Source organism: Crinia signifera, chromosome 1 (genome assembly GCF_055691185.1).
Source record: "Crinia signifera chromosome 1, ASM5569118v1, whole genome shotgun sequence".
Taxonomy (NCBI): domain Eukaryota; kingdom Metazoa; phylum Chordata; class Amphibia; order Anura; family Myobatrachidae; genus Crinia; species Crinia signifera.
The window spans coordinates 1,040,921-1,059,115 of NC_139217.1; the positions used below are offsets into that span (position 1 = coordinate 1,040,921).

Consider the following 18,195-nt stretch of genomic DNA (forward strand, 5'->3'; position numbering starts at 1 on the left):
ATACGCTACTGTACACAAGGAGACAGTGACTACCTACACAGAGCCTGGGATACGCTACTGTACACAAGGAGACAGTGACTACCTACACAGAGCCCGGGACACACTACTGTACACAAGGAGACAGTGACTACCTACACAGAGCGCGGGACACGCTACTGTACACAAGGAGACAGTGACTACCTACACAGAGCCCGGGACACGCTACTGTACACAAGGAGACAGTGACTACCTACACAGAGCCCGGGACACACTACTGTACACAAGGAGACAGTGACTACCTACACAGAGCCCGGGACACGCTACTGTACACAAGGAGACAGTGACTACCTACACAGAGCCCGGGACATGCTACTGTACACAAGGAGACAGTGACTACCTACACAGAGCCCGGGACACACTACTGTACACAAGGAGACAGTGACTACCTACACAGAGCCCGGGACACGCTACTGTACACAAGGAGACAGTGACTACCTACACAGAGCGCGGGACACGCTACTGTACACAAGGAGACAGTGACTACCTACACAGAGCCCGGGACACGCTACTGTACGCGGGGAGACAGTGACTACCTACACAGAGCCCGGGACACGCTACTGTACGCGGGGAGATAGTGACTAGCTACACAGAGCCCGGGACATGCTACTGTACGCGGGGAGACAGTGACTACCTACACAGAGCCCGGGATACGCTACTGTACACAAGGAGACAGTGACTACCTACACAGAGCCCGGGATACGCTACTGTACACAAGGAGACAGTGACTACCTACACAGAGCCCGGGACACGCTACTGTATGCGGGGAGACAGTGACTACCTACACAGAGCCCGGGACACGCTACTGTATGCGGGGAGACAGTGACTACCTACACAGAGCCTGGGATACGCTACTGTACACAAGGAGACAGTGACTACCTACACAGAGCCCGGGATACGCTACTGTACACAAGGAGACAGTGACTACCTACACAGAGCCCGGGACACGCTACTGTACGCGGGGAGACAGTGACAGAGCCCGGGACACGCTACTGTACGCGGGGAGACCGTGACTACCTACACAGAGCCCGGGATACACTACTGTACGCGGGAAGACAGTGACTAGCTACACAGAGCCCGGGACACGCTACTGTACACAAGGAGACCGTGACTACCTACACAGAGCCCGGGACATGCTACTGTACGCAGGGAGACAGTGACTACCTACACAGAGCCCGGGACACGCTACTGTACGCGGGGAGACAGTGACTAGCTACACAGAGCCCGGGACACGCTACTGTACGCGGGGAGACAGGGACTAGCTACATAGAGCCCGGGACATGCTACTGTACACAAGGAGACAGTGACTACCTACACAGAGCCCGGGACACGCTACTGTACACAAGGAGACAGTGACTACCTACACAGAGCCCGGGACACGCTACTGTACACAAGGAGACAGTGACTACCTACACAGAGCCCGGGATACACTACTGTACACAAGGAGACAGTGACTAGCTACATAGAGCCCGGGACATGCTACTGTACGCGGGGAGACAGTGACTACCTACACAGAGCCCGGGATACACTACTGTACACAAGGAGACAGTGACTACCTACATAGAGCCCGGGACATGCTACTGTACGCAGGGAGACAGTGACTACCTACACAGAGCCCGGGATACACTACTGTACACAAGGAGACAGTGACTACCTACACAGAGCCCGGGACACGCTACTGTACGCGGGGAGACAGTGACTACCTACACAGAGCCCGGGACACGCTACTGTACGCGGGGAGACCGTGACTACCTACACAGAGCCCGGGATACACTACTGTACGCGGGAAGACAGTGACTAGCTACACAGAGCCCGGGACACGCTACTGTACACAAGGAGACCGTGACTACCTACACAGAGCCCGGGACATGCTACTGTACGCAGGGAGACAGTGACTACCTACACAGAGCCCGGGACACGCTACTGTACGCGGGGAGACAGTGACTAGCTACACAGAGCCCGGGACACGCTACTGTACGCGGGGAGACAGTGACTAGCTACATAGAGCCCGGGACATGCTACTGTACGCAGGGAGACAGGGACTACCTACACAGAGCCCGGGATACACTACTGTACACAAGGAGACAGTGACTAGCTACATAGAGCCTGGGACATGCTACTGTACGCGGGGAGACAGTGACTAGCTACATAGAGCCCAGGATACACTACTGTACACAAGGAGACAGTGACTAGCTACACAGAGCCCGGGATACGCTACTGTACGCGGGAAGACAGTGACTAGCTACACAGAGCCCGGGACACGCTACTGTACACAAGGAGACAGTGACTACCTACACAGAGTCCGGGACATGCTACTGTACGCAGGGAGACAGTGACTACCTACACAGAGCCCGGGACACGCTACTGTACGCGGGGAGACCGTGACTAGCTACACAGAGCCCGGGACACGCTACTGTACGCGGGGAGACAGTGACTAGCTACATAGAGCCCGGGACATGCTACTGTACACGCAGGGAGACAGTGACTACCTACACAGAGCCCGGGACACGCTACTGTACGCGGGGAGACAGTGACTAGCTACACAGAGCCCGGGACACGCTACTGTACGCGGGGAGACCGTGACTAGCTACATAGAGCCCGGGACATGCTACTGTACGCAGGGAGACAGGGACTACCTACACAGAGCCCGGGATACACTACTGTACACAAGGAGACAGTGACTAGCTACATAGAGCCCGGGACATGCTACTGTACGCGGGGAGACAGTGACTACCTACACAGAGCCCGGGATACACTACTGTACACAAGGAGACAGTGACTACCTACATAGAGCCCGGGACATGCTACTGTACGCAGGGAGACAGGGACTACCTACACAGAGCCCGGGATACACTACTGTACGCGGGGAGACAGTGACTAGCTACATAGAGCCCGGGACATGCTACTGTACGCGGGGAGACAGTGACTAGCTACATAGAGCCCGGGACATGCTACTGTACGCGGGGAGACAGTGACTAGCTACATAGAGCCCGGGATACACTACTGTACGCGGGGAGACAGTGACTACCTACACAGAGCCCGGGACACGCTACTGTACGCGGGGAGACAGTGACTACCTACACAGAGCCCGGGATACACTACTGTACGCGGGGAGACAGTGACTACCTACACAGAGCCCGGGACACGCTACTGTACGCGGGGAGACAGTGACTACCTACACAGAGCCCGGGATACACTACTGTACGCGGGGAGACAGTGACTACCTACACAGAGCCCGGGACACGCTACTGTACGCGAGGAGACAGTGACTAGCTACATAGAGCCCGGGACATGCTACTGTACGCAGGGAGACAGGGACTACCTACACCAGGGGTGGGCAATTAGCTTCTGTCGGGGGCCGTATGAAAAATCTGAAGTGTGTCGGAGGGCCAAACCAATGATAACTTGAACTTAATATTATATGACTACCATTATAAAAAAGGGCATGTGACACGCATGTGACCAGACTCCACATGGAAGATGGCACCTGTCCTATGTCCTGATAATGGAATCAGCTGTGCGATATAAGATGCTGTAAATAAAAAAAAAGATCTCTTATATATTTAGCCAGATCCGTCACTCACAATCAGTGTAGGTAACGGTGGGCGGGCTTCCATGGGTAATTGACAGGCCCGTCCACGGGTAGCCACAATGCAAAACCTGGCCACTTCCGTTCTACACATCACCCCCTTGCCCTCCGTCCTACACAGCAGCTCCCACACTATCCGCCGCCACTCCCCATGACCTCCCAAAGCCCGCCCCACGGCTATACACCGCCCCCCACCCCCCAACACATCCCTTCCTACACACAACCTCCCAACACTTCCCATGCCCACCCATCCTCGCCCAAACCCCAGTCGCTCCTCCTCCCAGTATCAGTACAGCCATGCTAACCACTGCGTAACCTGAACGTCGCTGATCACCAGTCGCTCCTCCTCCCAGTATCAGTACAGCAATGCTAACCACAGCGTAACCTGAACGTCGCTGATCACCAGTCGCTCCTCCTCCCAGTATCAGTACAGCCATGCTAACCACTGCGTAACCTGAACGTCGCTGATCACCAGTCGCTCCTCCTCCCAGTATCAGTACAGCAATGCTAACCACTGCGTAACCTGAACGTCGCTGATCACCAGTCGCTCCTCCTCCCAGTATCAGTCCAGCAATGCTAACCACTGCGTAACCTGAACGTCGCTGATCACCAGTCGCTCCTCCTCCCAGCATCAGTACAGCCATGCTAACCACTGCGTAACCTGAACGTCGCTGATCACCAGTCGCTCCTCCTCCCAGTATCAGTACAGCAATGCTAACCACTGCGTAACCTGAACGTCGCTGATCAGTCACTCCTCCTCCCAGCATCAGTACAGCCATGCTAACCACTGCGTAACCTGAACGTCGCTGATCACCAGTCGCTCCTCCCAGCATCAGTACAGCCATGCTAACCACTGCGTAACCTGAACGTCGCTGATCACCAGTCGCTCCTCCTCCCAGCATCAGTACAGCAATGCTAACCACTGCGTAACCTGAACGTCGCTGAACACCAGTCGCTCCTCCTCCCAGTATCAGTACAGCAATGCTAACCACTGCGTAACCTGAACGTCGCTGATCACCAGTCGCTCCTCCTCCCAGTATCAGTACAGCAATGCTAACCACTGCGTAACCTGAACGTCGCTGATCACCAGTCGCCGCTCCTCCCAGTATCAGTACAGCAATGCTAACCACTGCGTAACCTGAACGTTGCTGATCACCAGTCGCTCCTCCTCCTCCTCCAAGTATCAGTACAGCAATGCTAACCACTGCGTCACCTGAACGTCGCTGATCACCAGTCGCTCCTCCTCCCAGTATCAGTACAGCAATGCTAACCACTGCGCAACCTGCACGTCGCTGATCACCAGTCGCTCCTCCTCCCAGTATCAGTACAGCAATGCTAACCACTGCGTAACCTGAACATCGCTGATCACCAGTCGCTCCTCCTCCCAGCATCAGTACAGCAATACTAACCACTGCGTAAACAGAACGTTGCTGATCACCAGTCGCTCCTCCTCCCAGTATCAGTACAGCAATGCTAACTAGTGCGTAACCTGAACGTCGCTGCTCCTCCCAGTATCAGTACAGCAATGCTAACCACTGCGTAACCTGAACGTCGCTGATCACCAGTCGCTCCTCCTCCCAGTATCAGTACAGCAATGCTAACCACTGTGTAACCTGAACATTGCTGATCACCAGTCGCTCCTCATCCCAGTATCAGTACAGCCATGCTAACCACTGCGTAACCTGAACGTCGCTGATCACCAGTCGCTCCTCCTCCCAGCATCAGTACAGCAATGCTAACCACTGCGTAACCTGAACATTGCTGATCACCAGTCACTCCTCCTCCCAGCATCAGTACAGCAACGCTAACCACTGCATAACCTGAACGTCACTGATCACCAGTCGCTCCTCCTCCCAGCATCAGTACAGCAATGCTAACCACTGCGTAACCTGAACATCGCTGATCACCAGTCGCTCCTCCTCCCAGCATCAGTACAGCAATACTAACCACTGCGTAAACAGAACGTTGCTGATCACCAGTCGCTCCTCCTCCCAGTATCAGTACAGCAATGCTAACCAGTGCGTAACCTGAACGTCGCTGCTCCTCCCAGTATCAGTACAGCAATGCTAACCACTGCGTAACCTGAACGTCGCTGATCACCAGTCGCTCCTCCTCCCAGTATCAGTACAGCAATGCTAACCACTGTGTAACCTGAACGTTGCTGATCACCAGTCGCTCCTCCTCCCAGTATCAGTACAGCAATGCTAACCACTGCGTAACCTGAACGTCGCTGATCACCAGTCACCGCTCCTCCCAGTATCAGTACAGCCATGCTAACCACTGCGTAACCTGAACGTCGCTGATCAGTCACTCCTCCTCCCAGTATCAGTACAGCAATGCTAACCACTGTGTAACCTGAACATTGCTGATCACCAGTCGCTCCTCCTCCAAGTATCAGTACAGCAATGCTAACCACTGCGCAACCTGCACGTCGCTGATCACCAGTCGCTCCTCCTCCAAGTATCAGTACAGCAATGCTAACCACTGCGCAACCTGCACGTCGCTGATCACCAGTCGCTCCTCCTCCCAGTATCAGTACAGCAATGCTAACCACTGCGCAACCTGCACGTTGCTGATCACCAGTCGCTCCTCCTCCCAGCATCAGTACAGCAATGCTAACCACTGCGTAACCTGAACGTCGCTGATCAGCAGTCGCTCCTCCTCCCAGTATCAGTACAGCAATTCTAACCACTGCGCAACCTGAACGTCGCTGATCACCAGTCGCTCCTCCTCCCAGCATCAGTACAGCAATGCTAACCACTGCGTAACCTGAACGTCGCTGATCAGCAGTCGCTCCTCCCAGTATCAGTACAGCAATGCTAACCACTGGGTAACCTGAACGTCGCTGATCACCAGTCGCTCCTCCTCCCAGTATCAGTACAGCCATGCTAACCACTGCGTAACCTGAACATCGCTGATCACCAGTCGCCCCTCCTCCCAGTATCAGTACAGCAATGCTAACCACTGAGTAACCTGAACGTTGCTGATCACCAGTCGCCGCTCCTCCCAGTATCAGTACAGCCATGCTAACCACTGCGTAACCTGAACGTCGCTGATCACCAGTCGCCGCTCCTCCCAGTATCAGTACAGCCATGCTAACCACTGCGTAACCTGAACGTCGCTGATCACCAGTCGCCGCTCCTCCCAGTATCAGTACAGCCATGCTAACCACTGCGTAACCAGAACATTGCTGATCACCAGTCGCTCCTCCTCCCAGTATCAGTACAGCCATGCTAACCACTGCGTAACCTGAACGTCGCTAATCACCAGTCGCCGCTCCTCCCAGTATCAGTACAGCCATGCTAACCACTGAGTAACCTGAACGTTGCTGATCACCAGTCGCCGCTCCTCCCAGCATCAGTACAGCAATGCTAACCACTGCGTAACCTGAACGTTGCCGATCACCAGTCGCTCCTCCTCCCAGCATCAGTACAGCAATGCTAACCACTGCGTAACCTGAACGTTGCTGATCACCAGTCGCTCCTCCTCCCAGTATCAGTACAGCAATGCTAACCACTGAGTAACCTGAACGTCGCTAATCACCAGTCGCTCCTCCTCCCAGTATCAGTACAGCCATGCTAACCACTGCGTAACCTGAACATTGCTGATCACCAGTCGCTCCTCCTCCCAGTATCAGTACAGCCATGCTAACCACTGCGTAATCTGAACATTGCTGATCACCAATCGCTCCTCCTCCCAGTATCAGTACAGCAATGCTAACCACTGCGTAACCAGAACGTCGCCGATCACCAGTCGCTCCTCCTCCCAGTATCAGTACAGCAATGCTAACCACTGCGTAACCTGAACATTGCTGATCACCAGTCGCTCCTCCTCCCAGTATCAGTACAGCAATGCTAACCACTGCGTAACCTGCACGTCGCCGATCACCAGTCGCTCCTCCTCCTCCCAGTATCAGTACAGCAATGCTAACCACTGCGTAACCAGAACGTCGCCGATCACCAGTCGCTCCTCCTCCCAGTATCAGTACAGCAATGCTAACCACTGGGTAACCTGAACATTGCTGATCACCAGTCGCTCCTCCTCCCAGTATCAGTACAGCAATGCTAACCACTGCGTAACCTGAATGTCGCTGATCACCAGTCGCTCCTCCTCCCAGTATCAGTACAGCAATGCTAACCACTGTGTAACCTGAACGTCGCTGATCACCAGTCGCTCCTCCTCCCAGTATCAGTACAGCAATGCTAACCACTGCGTAACCTGAACATTGCTGATCACCAGTCGCTCCTCCTCCCAGTATCAGTACAGCAATGCTAACCACTGCGTAACCTGCACGTCGCCGATCACCAGTCGCTCCTCCTCCTCCCAGTATCAGTACAGCAATGCTATCCACTGCGTAAGCTGAACGTCGCTGATCAGTCACTCCTCCTCCCAGTATCAGTACAGCAATGCTAACCTCTGTGTAACCTGCACGTCGCCGATCACCAGTCACTCCTCCTCCCAGTATCAGTACAGCAATGCTAACCACTGCGTAACCAGAACGTCGCCGATCACCAGTCGCTCCTCCTCCCAGTATCAGTACAGCAATGCTAACCACTGGGTAACCTGAACATTGCTGATCACCAGTCGCTCCTCCTCCCAGTATCAGTACAGCAATGCTAACCACTGCGTAACCAGAACATTGCTGATCACCAGTCGCTCCTCCTCCCAGTATCAGTACAGCAATGCTAACCACTGCGTAACCTGAACGTCGCTGATCACCAGTCGCTCCTCCTCCTCCCAGTATCCGTACAGCAATGCTAACCACTGGGTAACCTGAACATTGCTGATCACCAGTCGCTCCTCCTCCCAGTATCAGTACAGCAATGCTAACCACTGGGTAACCTGAACATTGCCGATCACCAGTCGCTCCTCCTCCTCCCAGTATCCGTACAGCAATGCTAACCACTGTGTAACCTGAACGTCGCTGATCACCAGTCACTCCTCCTCCCAGCATCAGTACAGCAATGCTAACCACTGCGTAACCTGAACGTCGCTGATCACCAGTCGCTCCTCCTCCCAGTATCAGTACAGCAATGCTAACCACTGCGTAACCTGAACAGTGCCGATCACCAGTCGCTCCTCCTCCCAGTATCAGTACAGCAATAAGAGGCTTCCTTCCAGATGAGCTCAGCTCCAATACATCACTAATGGGCTTTCTGGTCCTCATCCAACACTTCTAACAGTGCCTGGAATCACACAGGGGGGCGCTTCCAATGTGTGTGCGGGGGTTCCTCTGCTGGCTGACTTCTAATTAAAATGATAATATCATAGAGATCGTACCTATAACGGTCATCATTAACTGTATCAGGTCATTGTGATTTGTGTCATGAAACCTTAAGGAACAGATGTACAGTGTCATTACTGCTTGCTAATTAGAAGGATTTCATGCTAAGGAATATATCAGGACAGGCACACAATGCAGGAACCCCCCCCCCCCCCCCAAAAAAAAAAATTAGCAGCTCTGATAATCTATCAAACTTCCCCCATATCCCGCTCCCGAGAAATGCTGGATTACATGGACAGTGTTCTCCCCTCTCTGCTCAGTCAGAAGGACTAATGTGCTGGTCTGCATGAGCAACACTTACTGAGGAGGCCTCATCCTATCCCCGTCAGAAGGACTGATGTGCTAGTCTGCATGAGCAACACTTACTGAGGAGGTCTCTTCCTATCCCCGTCAGAAGGACTGATGTGCTAGTCTGCATGAGCAACACTTACTGAGGAGGCCTCATCCTATCCCCGTCAGAAGGACTGATGTGCTAGTCTGCATGAGGGACACTTACTGAGGAGGTCTCTTCCTATCCCCGTCAGAAGGACTGATGTGCTAGTCTGCATGAGCAACACTTACTGAGGAGACCTCATCCTATCCCCGTCAGAAGGACTGATGTGCTGGTCTGCATGAGCAACACTTACTGAGGAGGCCTCATCCTATCCCCGTCAGAAGGACTGATGTGCTAGTCTGCATGAGGGACACTTACTGAGGAGACCTCCTCTTCCTATCCCCGTCAGAAGGACTGATGTGCTGGTCTGCATGAGCGACACTTACTGAGGAGGCCTCATCCTATCCCCGTCAGAAGGACTGATGTGCTAGTCTGCATGAGGGACACTTACTGAGGAGACCTCTTCCTATCCCCGTCAGAAGGACTGATGTGCTAGTCTGCATGAGGGACACTTACTGAGGAGACCTCTTCCTATCCCCGTCAGAAGGACTGATGTGCTGGTCTGCATGAGCAACACTTACTAAGGAGGTCTCTTCCTATCCCAGTCAGAAGGACTGATGTGCTAGTCTGCATGAGGGACACTTACTGAGGAGGTCTCTTCCTATCCCAGTCAGAAGGACTGATGTGCTAGTCTGCATGAGGGACACTTACTGAGGAGGTCTCTTCCTATCCCCGTCAGAAGGACTGATGTGCTAGTCTGCATGAGCAACACTTTCTGAGGAGGCCTCATCCTATCCCCGTCAGAAGGACTGATGTGCTAGTCTGCATGAGGGACACTTACTGAGGAGACCTCTTCCTATCCCCGTCAGAAGGACTGATGTGCTGGTCTGCATGAGCAACACTTACTGAGGAGGTCTCTTCCTATCCCAGTCAGAAGGACTGATGTGCTAGTCTGCATGAGGGACACTTACTGAGGAGGCCTCATCCTATCCCCGTCAGAAGGACTAATGTGCTGGTCTGCATGAGGGACACTTACTGAGGAGACCTCATCCTATCCCCGTCAGAAGGACTGATGTGCTGGTCTGCATGAGCGACACTTACTGAGGAGGCCTCATCCTATCCCCGTCAGAAGGACTGATGTGCTAGTCTGCATGAGGGACACTTACTGAGGAGACCTCTTCCTATCCCCGTCAGAAGGACCCATGTGTTGGTCTGCATGAGCAACACTTACTGAGGAGGTCTCTTCCTATCCCCGTCAGAAGGACCGATGTGCTGGTCTGCATGAGCAACACTTACTGAGGTCTCTTCCTATCCCCGTCAGAAGGACCGATGTGCTAGTCTGCATGAGGGACACTTACTGAGGAGGCCTCATCCTATCCCCGTCAGAAGGACCGATGTGCTGGTCTGCATGAGCAACACTTACTGAGGAGGCCTCATCCTATCCCCATCAGAAGGACTGATGTGCTAGTCTGCATGAGGGACACTTACTGAGGAGACCTCTTCCTATCCCCGTCAGAAGGACTGATGTGCTGGTCTGCATGAGGGACACTTAATGAGGAGACCTCTTCCTATCCCCGTCAGAAGGACTGATGTGCTGGTCTGCATGAGCAACACATTCTGAGGAGGCCTCATCCTATCCCCGTCAGAAGGACCCATGTGCTGGTCTGCATGAGCAACACTTACTGAGGAGGTCTCTTCCTATCCCCGTCAGAAGGACCGATGTGCTGGTCTGCATGAGCAACACTTTCTGAGGAGGCCTCATCCTATCCCCATCAGAAGGACCGATGCGCTGGTCTGCATGAGCAACACTTACTGAGGAGGCCTCATCCTATCCCCGTCAGAAGGACTGATGTGCTGGTCTGCATGAGCAACACATTCTGAGGAGGCCTCATCCTATCCCCGTCAGAAGGACTGATGTGCTAGTCTGCATGAGGGACACTTACTGAGGAGACCTCTTCCTATCCCCGTCAGAAGGACTGATGTGCTGGTCTGCATGAGCAACACATTCTGAGGAGGCCTCATCCTATCCCCGTCAGAAGGACCGATGTGCTGGTCTGCATGAGCAACACTTACTGAGGAGGTCTCTTCCTATCCCCGTCAGAAGGACCGATGTGCTGGTCTGCATGAGCAACACTTACTGAGGAGGTCTCTTCCTTTCCCCATCAGAAGGACTGATGTGCTGGTCTGCATGAGTGACACTTACTGAGGAGGTCTCATCCTTTCCCCGTCAGAAGGACAGATGTGCTGGTCTGCATGAGCAACACTTACTGAGGAGGTCTCTTCCTATCCCCGTCAGAAGGACAGATGTGCTGGTCTGCATGAGCGACACTTACTGAGGAGGTCTCTTCCTTTCCCCGTCAGAAGGACAGATGTGCTGGTCTGCATGAGCGACACTTACTGAGGAGGTATCTTCCTAGCCCCCTTCTGCCCAGTCAGAAGGACCGATGTGCTTGTCTGCATGAGCAACACTTACTAAGGAGGCCTCTTCCTATCCCCCATCTGCCCCATCAGAAGGACCGATGTGCTGGTCTGCATGAACAACACTTACTGAGGAGGCCTCTTCCTATCCCCTGTCTACCCCATCAGAAGGACTGATGTGCTGGTCTGCATGAGCAACACTTACTGAGGAGGCCTCTTCCTATCCCTGTCAGAAGGACCGATGTGCTTGTCTGCATGAGCGACACTTACTGAGGAGGCCTCTTCCTATCCCCCTTCTGCCCCATCAGAAGGACTGATGTGCTGGTCTGCATGAGGGACACTTACTGAGGAGGCCTCTTCCTATCCCCATCAGAAGGACCGATGTGCTGGTCTGCATGAGCAACACTTACTGAGGAGGCCTCTTCCTATCCCCGTCAGAAGGACCGATGTGCTGGTCTGCATGAGCAACACTTACTGAGGAGGCCTCTTCCTATCCCAGTCAGAAGGACCGATGTGCTAGTCTGCATAAGCGACACTTACTGAGGAGGCATCTTCCTAGCCCCCCTTCTGCCCCATCAGAAGGACCGATGTGCTTGTCTGCATGAGCGACACTTACTGAGGAGGCCTCTTCCTATCCCCCTTCTGCCCCATCAGAAGGATTGATGTGCTGGTCTGCATGAGGGACAGTTACTGAGGAGGCCTCTTCCTATCCCCCGTCAGAAGGACTGAGGTGCTGATCTGCATGAACAACACTTACTGAGTAGGCATCTTCCTATCCCCTGTATGCCACATCAGAAGGACTAATGTGCTGGTCTGTATGAGCGACACTTACTGAGGAGGTCTCTTCCTCTCCCCGGCAGAAGGACCGATGTGTTGTTCATGCAGACCAGCACTTACTGAGGAGGCCTCTTCCTATCCCCGTTCTGCCCCATCAGAAGGACTGATGTGCTGGTCTGCATGAACAACACTTACTGAGGAGACCTCTTCCTATCCCCCTTCTGCCCCATAAGAAGGACTGATGTGCTGGTCTGCATGAGCAACACTTACTGAGGAGGCCTCTTCCTATCCCAGTCAGAAGGACCAATGTGCTAATCTGCATGAGCAACACTTACTGAGGAGGCCTCATCCTATCCCCGTCAGAAGGACCGATGTGCTGGTCTGCATGAGCAACACTTACTGAGGAGGCCTCTTCCTATCCCAGTCAGAAGGACGGATGTGCTGGTCTGCATGAACAACACTTACTGAGGAGGCCTCTTCCTATCCCCGTCAGAAGAACCGATGTGCTGGTCTGCATGAACAACACTTACTGAGGAGGCCTCTTCCTACCCCCTGTCAGAAGGACTGATGTGCTGGTCTGCATGAGCGACACTTACTGAGGAGGCCTCTTCCTAGCTCCCTTCTGCCCCGTCAGAAGGACCGATGTGCTGGTCTGCATGAGGGACATTTACTGAGGAGGCCTCTTCCTATCCCCATCAGAAGGCCTGATGTGCTAGTCTGCATGAGGGACACTTACTGAGGAGGCCTCTTCCTATCCCCCTTCTGCCCCATCAGAAGGACCGATGTGCTGGTCTGCATGAGGGACAGTTACTGAGGAGGCCTCTTCTTATCCCCCGTCAGAAGGACTGAGGTGCTGATCTGCATGAACAACACTTACTGAGTAGGCATCTTCCTATCCCCTGTATGCCACATCAGAAGGACTAATGTGCTGGTCTGTATGAGCGACACTTACTGAGGAGGTCTCTTCCTCTCCCCGGCAGAAGGACCGATGTGTTGTTCATGCAGACCAGCACTTACTGAGGAGGCCTCTTCCTATCCCCGTTTTGCCCCATCAGAAGGACTGATGTGCTGGTCTGCATGAGCAACACTTACTGAGGAGACCTCTTCCTATCCCCCTTCTGCCCCATAAGAAGGACTGATGTGCTGGTCTGCATGAGCAACACTTACTGAGGAGGCCTCTTCCTATCCCAGTCAGAAGGACCGATGTGCTGGTCTGCATGAGCAACACTTACTGAGGAGGCCTCTTCCTATCCCCGTCAGAAGAACCGATGTGCTGGTCTGCATGAACAACACTTACTGAGGAGGCCTCTTCCTACTCCGTCAGAAGGACTGATGTGCTGGTCTGCATGAGCGACACTTACTGAGGAGGCCTCTTCCTAGCTCCCTTCTGCCCCGTCAGAAGGACCGATGTGCTGGTCTGCATGAGGGACATTTACTGAGGAGGCCTCTTCCTATCCCCATCAGAAGGCCTGATGTGCTGGTCTGCATGAGTGACACTTACTGAGGAGGCATCTTCTTATCCCCTGTCTGCCTCATCAGAAGGACTGATGTGCTAGTCTGCATGAGGGACACTTACTGAGGAGGCCTCTTCCTATCCCCCTTCTGCCCCATCAGAAGGACTGATGTGCTGGTCTGCATGAGGGACACTTACTGAGGAGGTCTCTTCCTATCCCCGTCAGAAGGACTAATGTGCTGGTCTGCATGAGCGACACTTAGGGGATAGGAAGAGGCCTCCTCAGTAAGTGTCCCTCATGCAGACTAGCACATCAGTCCTTCTGATGAGGCAGACAGGGGATAGGAAGAGGCCTCCTCAGTAAGTGTCACTCATGCAGACCAGCACATTAGTCCTTCTGACGGGGATAGAAAGAGGCCTCCTCAGTGTCTGCCACATCAGAAGGACTGATGTGCTGGTCTGTATGAGCGACACTTACTAAGGAGGCCTCTTCCTATCCCCATCACAAGGACTGATGTGCTGGTCTGCATAGGAATGCATTTGCTCACACTGCATCAGACCTATACATCTTCCCTAATGGTGAGAGGTTTGTGCTCCCACAGATCAGATTAGTTGCTGCTAACATATAATAATTCTGACATCTCTCCATGTTCCTGTGTTTGGTGTTTATGTGGAAGCTTAAAAGTAAAAAGCTGTTTCAACATATCAAAGTCCAAGCAAAACCGTCTCCGTGGCCATAGCAACTACCGACATTCACCGGATATTAATGCAGGAGAGCGAGAGAGGGTTGTTTTCTCCAGCTCTGGCCAATACCCAGCTATGCTTTATACTTTACCCAGGACATGGAGGGACTAATTAACCTCATCCCCAGCCGAGGGGCTACAGTACGTTGGATGTCCCACGCCTCCTCCCCAGCCGAGGAGCTATGGCGGAGGTCCCACGCCTCCTCCCCAGCCGAGAGGCTATGGCGGAGGTCCCATGCCTCCTCCCCAGCCGAGGGTCTACAGTATGTTGGGTGGTCAGCCCTGTTAATCTATATGTCCCACACCTTCTCCACAGATAAGAAGTTATGGTGGATGGGCAGCCTGGTAACCTACAAGTCCCATACCCAGAACCTTCCTTCAGACTATGGTGGAGGCCTAGTACACAGTCACACAATAAATAACATTGATGGTTAATATTCTGGACACGGCCTATGCATTTACCTTGACTAAAAACAGTCCATCTTCTTCCTGAGAGACCATAACCACAGAGTCATGTAACTTCTCATCAAAGTGCACGTGGTTGTGAGCCCCCACCTCTGGGAAGTCTGCAGCAAATCGGACACCAGCCACTTTAGGTTTCACACCTGCAGAGGTAAAGGACACATTACGAGGAGGAGAATAACCCTCCAATCACTCACAGACAACAGGTAGGGAGAGAAACCAGGGGGAAACTCGTTCTTATACAGGAATCAGATAAATAAAATGACAAAAAGCAGCGCTAAATAATTGAATCAATGAGAATATTTAATAACAGTGATATACATAAACCACACAATTTAAAAACAATAAATTGAATAATAATGGACCCAATGGTTATAATCACCAATATATGTTAGATTTGACCTACACTGATCCAAGTTGATGTAAGAGATGGACTCCTTAATAGCCACTTTATGGTATCCTGATACGAGTTGTAATGGACTCAACCAAAGGCACAAGATGTAATTGGCCAACTCGAGAGTCCTCACTGCTGTGAGTGGTCAGGTGTCCATGTCAATTCAGGCAAGGGACTTCCAAAGATGAACAATGTCCGACCAGATTTGATAAGCAGGTAAGGAAAGATCCTCTCCTCAGGGGGTAACAGCCCGGTATGATAACCCTCAGATACAGACAGACCGAGCCATGCTGCCAGGTAACAGAACCACAGTGTGCTGCAGTAGATGCAGGAGGCTCCCTGGCTGCAGTGTAAGGTCAGACACCTCCTCAGGGGATAAGAGCCCGGTATGATAACCCTCAGATACAGACAGACCGGGCCATGCTGCCAGGTAACAGAACCACGGTGTGCTGCAGCAGATGCAGGAGGCTCCCTGGCTGCAGTGTAAGGTCAGACACCTCCTCAGGGGGTAAGAGCCCGGTATGATAACCCTCAGATACAGACAGACCAGGCCATGCTGCCAGGTAACAGAACCACGGTGTGCTGCAGCAGATGCAGGCGGCTCCCTGGCTGCAGTGTAAGGTCAGACACCTCCTCAGGGGATAAGAGCCCGGTATGATAACCCTCAGATACAGACAGACCAGGCCATGCTGCCAGGTAACAGAAACACGGTGTGCTGCAGCAGATGCAGGCGGCTCCCTGGCTGCAGTGTAAGGTCAGACACCTCCTCAGGGGATAAGAGCCCGGTATGATAACCCTCAGATACAGACAGACCGGGCCATGCTGCCAGGTAACAGAACCACGGTGTGCTGCAGCAGATGCAGGAGGCTCCCTGGCTGCAGTGTAAGGTCAGACACCTCCTCAGGGGATAAGAGCCCGGTATGATAATCCTCAGATACAGACAGACCGGGCCATGCTGCCAGGTAACAGAACCACGGTGTGCTGCAGCAGATGCAGGAGGCTCCCTGGCTGCAGTGTAAGGTCAGACACCTCCTCAGGGGATAAGAGCCCGGTATGATAATCCTCAGATACAGACAGACCAGGCCATGCTGCCAGGTAACAGAACCACGGTGTGCTGCAGCAGATGCAGGAGGCTCCCTGGCTGCAGTGTAAGGTCAGACACCTCCTCAGGGGATAAGAGCCCGGTATGATAACCCTCAGATACAGACAGACCAGGCCATGCTGCCAGGTAACAGAACCACGGTGTGCTGCAGCAGATGCAGGAGGCTCCCTGGCTGCAGTGTAAGGTCAGACACCTCCTCAGGGGATAAGAGCCCGGTATGATAACCCTCAGATACAGACAGACCAGGCCGTGCTGCCAGGTAACAGAACCACGGTGTGCTGCAGCAGATGCAGGCGGCTCCCTGGCTGCAGTGTAAGGTCAGACACCTCCTCAGGGGATAAGAGCCCGGTATGATAACCCTCAGATACAGACAGACCAGGCCGTGCTGCCAGGTAACAGAACCACGGTGTGCTGCAGCAGATGCAGGAGGCTCCCTGGCTGCAGGGTAAGGTCAGACACCTCCTCAGGGGATAACAGCCCGGTATGATAACCCTCAGATACAGACAGACCAGGCCATGCTGCCAGGTAACAGAACCACGGTGTGCTGCAGCAGATGCAGGTGGCTCCCTGGCTGCAGTGTAAGGTCAGACACCTCCTCAGGGGATAAGAGCCCGGTATGATAATCCTCAGATACAGACAGACCAGGCCGTGCTGCCAGGTAACAGAACCACGGTGTGCTGCAGCAGATGCGGGAGGCTCCCTGGCTGCAGTGTAAGGTCAGACGCCTCCTCAGGGGATAAGAGCCCGGTATGATAACCCTCAGATACAGACAGACCGGGCCATGCTGCCAGGTAACAGAACCACAATGTGCTGCAGCAGATGCAGGAGGCTCCCTGGCTGCAGTGTAAGGTCAGACACATCCTCAGGGGATAAGAGCCGGGTATGATAATCCTCAGATACAGACAGACCAGGCCATGCTGCCAGGTAACAGAACCACGGTGTGCTGCAGCAGATGCAGGCGGCTCCCTGGCTGCAGTGTAAGGTCAGACACCTCCTCAGGGGATAAGAGCCCGGTATGATAACCCTCAGATACAGACAGACCAGGCCATGCTGCCAGGTAACAGAACCACGGTGTGCTGCAGCAGATGCAGGAGGCTCCCTGGCTGCAGTGAAAGGTCAGACACCTCCTCAGGGGATAAGAGCCCGGTATGATAACCCTCAGATACAGACAGACCGAGCCATGCTGCCAGGTAACAGAACCACGGTGTGCTGCAGCAGATGCAGGAGGCTCCCTGGCTGCAGTGTAAGGTCAGACACCTCCTCAGGGGATAAGAGCCCGGTATGATAACCCTCAGATACAGACAGACCGAGCCATGCTGCCAGGTAACAGAACCACGGTGTGCTGCAGCAGATGCAGGAGGCTCCCTGGCTGCAGTGTAAGGTCAGACACCTCCTCAGGGGATAAGAGCCCGGTATGATAACCCTCAGATACAGACAGACCGAGCCATGCTGCCAGGTAACAGAACCACGGTGTGCTGCAGCAGATGCAGGCGGCTCCCTGGCTGCAGTGTAAGGTCAGACACCTCCTCAGGGGATAAGAGCCCGGTATGATAACCCTCAGATA

At 53.6% G+C, this 18,195-nt stretch overlaps 1 protein-coding gene across 2 annotated transcripts in view; it reads right to left on the minus strand.

Annotated features, from left to right (window-relative positions):
• Positions 1 to 18,195, minus strand: part of ADISSP (adipose secreted signaling protein) — a 94,806-nt gene that overhangs the window by 29,034 nt on the left and 47,577 nt on the right. For both annotated transcript variants that reach the window (XM_083158317.1, XM_083158367.1), the window contains exon 3: positions 15,136 to 15,278. In XM_083158317.1, the coding sequence (XP_083014443.1) occupies positions 15,136 to 15,278 (143 nt within the window). The remainder of the gene's footprint in view (positions 1 to 15,135; positions 15,279 to 18,195) is intronic.